We start from the raw sequence: 8,020 nt of genomic DNA on the forward strand, positions 1-8,020 counted from the left end.
GGGAGCGACGGTGGTCATGTGCTTAGCTCCCATTTACTACAACACACACACACAGATCCGGGCAACATGCTAACGTCGAGCTAATAGGCTAACACACACACACAAACACACACGGACACACGCCCTCTCCTTGGCTGACACTTCGACGCGTTAGCTGGATTTATTACAACACATTTTGACGTCGATTCAAAATAATAGGACATGAAAAATACCGCCGAGAGTGACATTAGTTTAGCTAACGGTTACATTTGCCCGCGTATTTACGAAGCTAGGTTTAACCGTTGGACGTTGGAAGCTAACTAGCCTAGCCAGCTGCTATCAGACAGCACCGAAACACCCCATTAAAACATGTTTCCACACGCCATTTATCATTTTTAAATAATTCCCCATAATAGTTAATTTATTATGTAATTAATAGGTGTTCAGTTCGATGAGTCCCTATTGAGTATTTATTTTAAAAAAGAAAAAGAAAGTACCTGAGCCAAGATACAGCGAAAAATCCCCTTTGAGATGTTTTTGTGATTGGACGAGTTCGTTATGTCTGCCTGACTACAAAGGCAACGTGTATTCTGATTGGTGAGCTGTCACAAGTCTACCCGGATACCAAAAGCTGGGCGAATCCCATTGGTCGAGCGGAAATATTTTTCTGACGGGGATTATTCTGATTGGTCGCATTTCCCTGGTCTGCCCAGTTACAAAACAGATGAATTTATCTGGTGGAATCTGCGTAGCAACAGCCGCCAGTTAGGACAGTGAAAGCGAAAGAGTTTCAAAACAACATTACAACTACGCACTAAACAATAAAAAGCTGTACAGAAACTCTTACTTACAATTTAGTTGTTGGTTTTCAGACTAAACATCCATTTTATCTAGGAACCTACTTGGAAAATTATTTATTTTTGGTAAGAAAATGTAAAGAATTTAGTGTGGATTACCCAAATAAATACCAAAATAGCCTAAATTGTGGTTATAGAAGATTGGTCAAGTACATTTAAGACAAACAAAAACTATTTGGTTTCTTGACATAAAAGCACAGGATATAATCAACAAGTAAAACACTTTTCAAAATAAATAAATAAAATGTTAGCAGAATTCTTTTGTTGCGATTTTCAGTTAAAAGATTTCCAACGGTCACCACATTCATATGTAGAAAAAAACTCAAATAAAACCAGAGGAAGCCATTTTTTATTCTCTTTATTTTAACCACATTTATTTTCCGTTATACAAAAAGTTAGAATGAACATAAGAAAGAAACTAAACCGGGGAAGAAGATAAGTTGCAATGCAGAAGGTGTTGTTGCAGATCCTCTTTATTCGAATCCGCTGCAGAGAAAAGAGAGAAAATGTGAATTAATGGACGATAGTTACATCTGTATGTAACACTTGAAAAACTGACATATATATTATTCAGACCATTTCATCAATATACATCCCGATAGTCAGTCATGACCAGTTTAACCTACAGCTGATCTGTCCATTTATTTTATTTTTTTTTTAATACAAATTTTCTTTCTCTCATTCTTTTCGTTTTATAAAAAGGGTTCTATAAAAACAATTGAATTTTTTTTAAGGATATGTTAAAAAAAATAAAATAAAAAGTAAATTTCTGTTGAAGCTGAAGTCAAAATAGCAGAATTTATTTAATGTAGAAACAATATAAATATTCAACAGTTATTTTTCTTTTTTACTGACATTAAGGCGCTAAAAAATTACCAACCCCCGACTCAACAGTTGTCCCAGATAGCACCATTTCCTTTTTCTTTGATATTTTACTTGTCTTTTCAAGTAGCACATCTTTATAAAAATGTGTTCTTTAAAATATCTGTGTACGTTTAGCCAAGTCAATAAAGCTGCTATGAGGAACTTTTAAATATTTCTGAAACAGTCTCATTTTTCCTCTGATGATCATGAATTACATGTAGCAGCAAACGAGACCATCAGTGTACAGAATGCCATTTTCTTTTATATATAGTTTTTCTCAATGCCTTTGTCATGGGTATACTACGCTCACCCAGGAACAACAGCTGGCGTGGTAAAAAGCACCTTTAAATGACCAGAAAATGGAGATACTAATAGAAGCAGAAGAATCCATGTAACTGTTTATCTCCGACTCGTCTTACCTGACCATGTGAGCAATGTCCCAGTTGGTTTCAGAAGACAGAGGGCCGATAATCTCCACTCCCTCTTCTGTTACTATGGAGATCTCGTACTGTAAACAAACAAACACATGACGTCACCCGTTAGGATCATTTAAAACCCGCCGTCCCGATCAAGACATAGAAACAACTTCATAAAAAATATACCGTTATTTTCAGCTGTAGTATGTAGGATAGAAAGATTAGGAGTTTTAAGGGTCTAAATCTCATGGTGTAGTGGTTATTGGCTCCGGCCTTCGTTGCATTGGTCGAGGGTTCAAATCCGACCCATGGACCTTTACTGCATGTCATCCCCTCTCTCTCTGTCTCCCCATTTCAACTCTGTACTATCAATTAAAGCTTGAAACCCCCCCCCAAAAAAATTAAGAAAATAAACTAAAGAAAAGACCCTGCATTCCGAATCTCCTCCTCTTTCTTTTTTCTATTCTACATACTACATCCGACGATAAAAAGAATCTAGTTAGGATGCAGTAGGCATACTATTGGGACATACTTTTACTCCTTTATTTCATCATAACATTGCGCCTTGATCTTGCCTCTTGCTTTTATATCCATTGCATCCCCGTTTGTTTTCATATGGAGGCTCCGTCGATTGTGGGTCAGAATCGCCCAAATAGGATGCAGTTTTCAACACTAACAATCTTGGCAGGATGAAGTAGGACATCCGGGTATTTCTAACCATCCTAAATCTGGCCACAAGAATCGGGACATCCTAAATCTTTTTTCTTCCATACTAAACAGTAGAAAGTATGCGATTGGGAAGGCAGGGAGAGTGTGCGGTGTGTATCTCACCTTGTTGTAGGAGCGAGCGTCTCTGTAGTAGAGAACTTTGAGGCACCGCTCGATCAGCTCACGAGCTTCCTGCTTAGACACCTCCACCTTGTTCTCCAGAAACTCCCTCATCAGGGGCTGCAACACACACACACACACACACACACGCACACGGTTAACTCGAATGTCTATATAATGTCTATAAATATATGTATTAGGAGTGGCATCAACTAATCAAGGTTTTGGACTTCTGTTTTTTGCTTATTTTGTTCATGAGAGCCACATTGATCATTGATCGGCTATTCATTTCCTTGTCAAGTTTATCAAATGTAATTCTGCATAGTTTCACATATCACAGTGGGATTCTGCAATACAATTATTTAGTTTTGTTACATAACAACTAGAAGACTACTATTTTGAAGAACTTGTCAATTAGTAAAAATTGTTGATAATCTTCAGATGCGAGTCCCAGTCGAAAATGAAAATTTAATAAGGTGCTACGAGGAACTTTTTTTTTTTTCACAACTTTTAAATATTTCTGAAACAGTCTCATTTTTCCTCTGATGATCATAAATTACATGTAACAGCAAACGAGACCATCAGTGCAAAGAATGCTATTTTTTATTTTTTTTTTATTTTTATTTTTTTTTAAATGGCGTGGTAAAAACACTACTGCTTTTGTCCAAAGGGGAGCGCTTGAATTAACACAAACTGAAAGTTCCTCGGAGCACCTTTAAGAACTCAGGAAAAACACACTCACCTGAGCCAGGTACGCTCCGAAGCCTGTGGCCACCGTGGGCGCCTCATAGGCCACGCCCAGTTTATCAACGTAACCGAGGAAACTAAACAGAGGCAAGACAGACAAGATTAGACTTAAACTAATGGTGTTCTAGAGAACTGTGTCAAGTCAAGATACACCAGAAAACTACACTGGACTTCGCTCAAAGTCGGAGCAAAAAAAGAAGATCCCATTTTTCACAGAACGACCGATCTCCAAGTATTCAAAAGGGCAAACAGAACATTTTTGAAAGACCTTTGTAAAATTAATCACTTCTTCTCAACGAAATTCAATACTTTTAAATTAATATTTTTTTTTTTTAGCATATTAAATTCAAAGCCATTTTTAAAGCTTTCCAGACCCAGAAGTATATTAAACATTGGTCAAATCTAAATCAGCTTTATTTCTAAAGCCCAATATCACAGATAGATATTTGCCTGACGCCCTCTGCCCTTAGACCCTTAGCTCAGCTGAGAAAAAAAGTCCCAGAAAAAGGTCCTTTAACGGGATAAAAAAAAAAAAATGACAGAGACAGAGACACAGACAGACAGACAGACAGTAGTAGCCCTACTTCTCTCCCTTATAGAAGCCTCCCAGTACCACAGACAGACAGAGACACAGACAGACAGAGAGACACAGACAGGCAGGCAGACAGTACTAGGGTTGCTGGACGGGTCCCGGGATTTCGGGATTCCCGTGAAATGAGTCAGTCCGGGAGTACCGGAAATTGGCCGCGGGACCCGTCCTCCCGTTTTTTTTTTTTTTTTCGTTTTTTTTTGAGGGGGGATATTTTTTTTAATAAGCTAAAATGAATAAAACAAAGGCTACACAATATTTTGTGTGAAATGTATTTTTTAGACAGGCAGGCATACGAAATACCAGCGCCTCTACAATACTGAAAGTGCTGTGTCCGAGGAAGAGTCTGATGATACCCAAGAATATGCGTATCAGCCAGAGCCAAGCGAGCAGACGATGACCCAGAGCCTTACTGCACATCTGCAGCAGGCAGTCATTAGCCTCGTTAGAGATGTCGGCGTCTTGCTCAGACCTGCGCAATTATGACGCTCGGCTTGCTGAGCGCACAGCATTTTTGTTGTGCGCTCAGCAAGACGGGCTTCATAGTTGCGCAGGTCTGAGCAAGACGGCTCCAAGTCGAACGAGGCTAATGACTGCATGCAATGTCCCGAGCCAGACCAGAGGTATGGGAATGACCTCCACAAAATAATTTCAAACGAGTTTGCGCTCTTCGAGGCAACCAAAGAGCGACCCAAACACCTGCAGCAGCTCTACTCTGCACTTTCCACCATAGAGCCGACGTCCGTGGAAGAAAGAGCGTTCTCGGTGTCAGTTCGTGACAAAGCTCAGAAACAGGCTGAGCAGTGTCTCTTGAAGTCACACTTCATGAAAGTAAAAGAAAGGAAAGCTGGAAAGTAATCTTGCTTAGCGTGTCAGTTTGAATAGGCTGTTAGTTCTGTCATGTCTTATTTCGCACGTTAAGAGCAATCGGTAGTGCATTTTTTGTTATTTGCCTATCCTTTGGAAAATATTCAATTTAAACTGATTTCGTTCATAGAAATAAAAATAGATTGTTTGAAATACATTTGTTCGCCAAACACCGTTTTTTGGCCATGTTTTGATATTGAACCTCTGTGAAACATTTTTCGTATTTTCTTCATAAAAACACCGTTTTCAATAGGCCTATTTAACTTCTGGAAAATATTTTGCCTAATTTGAATGGCTTTTCTTCATGTTATTTAAGTAGAAATAAAACGTGAAGTAATATAGCCTTGTTCTGCTGCATTTATTTATCTATTGGCATTGATTTAGTCCCATTAAAGTAGTATTAAAGGGCAATAATGGTTTCAACGGGAAATCCCGGGAAATCCCGTGAGGAGCTCTGAAATCCCGGGATTTGAAAAGGGGCCATTTCGGGAAATTTCAGCAACCCTAGACAGTACCTCTCTCCCTTGTAGAACCCCCTCCAGCACCACAAACAGACAGAGAGAGACACACAGGCAGACAGACAGAGACACAGACAGAGACACAGACAGACAGACAGACACACAGACAGACAGACAGACAGACAGACAGACAGACAGACAGACAGACAGACAGACAGACAGACAGACAGACAGACAGACAGACAGACAGACAGACAGACAGACAGACAGTACCTCTCCCCCTTGTAGAACCCCCCCAGCACCACAGACAGTCAGACAGAGAGAGACACAGACACACAGACAGGCAGAGACAGACACACAGACAGACAGACAGACAGACACACAGACAGACAGAGACACAGACAGACAGACAGACAGACAGACATTACCTCTCCCCCTTGTAGAACCCCCCCAGCACCACAGACAGGCAAACAGAGACACAGACAGACAGACATACAGACAGACAGACAGACAGACATACAGACAGACAGACAGACAGACAGACAGACAGACAGACAGACAGACGGACAGACAGACAGTACCTCTCCCCCTTGTAGAACCCTCCCAGCACCACAGTGTTCCACAGCGGGTTCATCTTGCTGCGGCGGTTGTACATGACGCGGGTCAGCCAGGAGTGGACCGCCTTCGGGGTGTAGCTGTGCCCGTCGCCTAGCAACTCCTCATCGATGCTGCAAGACAGAGCGGCGACATCATCATATAAAGACTTAGCTGCTTATTTTCGGTCCGAATTACACACATTTTCATCCAGTAACTTTGCACTGAAGTTTTAGTTTTTTTACTTCATCATTACTTAGTGTTTGACGCAAAGTTACAACAGTATAAACAAAGTTAGATTTTCAGACTTTTTAAAGCCGCTGAAAATTAAGTAAACCCAGAATTCATAGAACCGTAGTTACATACGTAACTCTCGTTTTTGCACAGTGAGGAAAAATAAACAAACACACAGAAAGTGTAAATAAACAAATATTCAATATTGATAAATTCTCGGCTTACACCATCTGCTCAATGATCTGCTTGAGATACTGGTAGTCGGCGTAATCTCCTGATGCTCCAAGAATGGTGTTGTCGTTAACCTGGAACAGACAATATATAAATAAATAAAACGTTATATAAAGCGCAATGTCTACATTTATACAGTCATGCCCGAAATGATTCGTACCCCTGGCAAATGTTGACTTAAAGTTACTTTTATTCAACCAGCAAGTTTGTTCTTGATTGGAAATGACACAGGCTTCTCCCAGAAGATAATAAGACGATGAACAAGAGGCATCATTGTGGAAAAAAATATTTTTCAGCTTTTATTTACATTTGAACAAAAAGTGGCATGTCCTATATTATTCATACCGGTGTTTCCCCCACGTTCACACAGCAGCGGCGCGCCACCGCTGCTATATTTTCTCCGCCGCCGCTATTAAAATCCTCCTCCTCATTATTCTACTTTTCTTCTTTCTTTTTTTTTGGTACGTAGCTCATTTTAGAAACGGGGCAATGCCTAACATAAACGCTGTCCATGCGTCGGAGGTGAATGTAACTTACTCGGCGGAAAACAGAAACTAACGGAGGGGAGCGGCTCACTGTAGAGTCCCTTTAGTCGCGCTGTCAGTTTTCCGTCAGGGCTCTGTGTATCCGGGCTCGAGACATACAAACAGATCGCGGAACATTCACTAACGAAACAGTTAGTGGCTGAGCGAAGAATGTGGACTACTGTAGGCTACTGGTGCAAATTCCACAACTCATTACTTGTGTTACAGTTTAGTACAATATGTAGGCCTATTCATTTATATTTGGCTGCTCCACCAGTCCAGGCGTGTGTGTGTGTCTTACTGAGTGTGAGTGTGTGTGAGTGAGAGTGTGTGTCTTACTGTGTGTGTGTGTGTGTGTGTGTGTGTCTTACTGTGTGTGTGTGTGTGTGAGAGTGTGTGTCTTACTGAGTGTGTGTCTTACTGTGCGTGTGTGTCCTGGCCTTTACTGTGTGTGAGAGTGTGTGTGTGAGTGTGTGTCTTACTGAGTGTGAGTGAGTGTGTGTGTGTCTTACTGTGCGTGTGTGTGTGTGTCCTGGCCTTTACTGTGTGTGTGTGTGTCCTGGCCTTTACTGTGTGTGTGTGTGTGTGTGTGTGTGTGGACTGTTGTTTACCTTCATGAGTCGTGAGATGTTCCTGAATCGGGCCAGAGAGCCGTAGGATCCCAACATGTCCGCCGCGATGATGACGCCGCCGGTGAACTTAACCCCGAGCACCGACGTCCCGGTAACCATGGGGTTACTATGGAGACAGAGGGAGGGCCATAGTACAGAGACGGAGAGAGAGTGTAGGAGCAAACAAATGTTATCAATGATCATCTGGCTGGTTGTTCACA

General features: G+C 41.0%; 1 protein-coding gene across 1 annotated transcript in view; it reads right to left on the reverse strand.

The window, feature by feature from the left end:
• Nucleotides 1–1,177: 1,177 nt before the first annotated feature.
• psmb4 (proteasome 20S subunit beta 4) overlaps nt 1,178–8,020 on the reverse strand; it is an 8,377-nt gene continuing 1,534 nt past the window's right edge. Inside the window, exons 2-8 of the mRNA XM_080045489.1 lie at nt 7,800–7,926; nt 6,659–6,738; nt 6,187–6,333; nt 3,687–3,768; nt 2,948–3,064; nt 2,120–2,208; nt 1,178–1,322 (exon numbers count right to left, since the gene is read on the reverse strand). Coding sequence (XP_079901615.1) covers nt 1,310–1,322; nt 2,120–2,208; nt 2,948–3,064; nt 3,687–3,768; nt 6,187–6,333; nt 6,659–6,738; nt 7,800–7,926 — 655 coding nt within the window. The 3' untranslated portion in view covers nt 1,178–1,309. The remainder of the gene's footprint in view (nt 1,323–2,119; nt 2,209–2,947; nt 3,065–3,686; nt 3,769–6,186; nt 6,334–6,658; nt 6,739–7,799; nt 7,927–8,020) is intronic.

This window comes from Ammodytes marinus (assembly GCF_949987685.1).
Source record: "Ammodytes marinus genome assembly, chromosome: 17".
NCBI classification, from domain to species: Eukaryota; Metazoa; Chordata; class Actinopteri; order Uranoscopiformes; family Ammodytidae; genus Ammodytes; species Ammodytes marinus.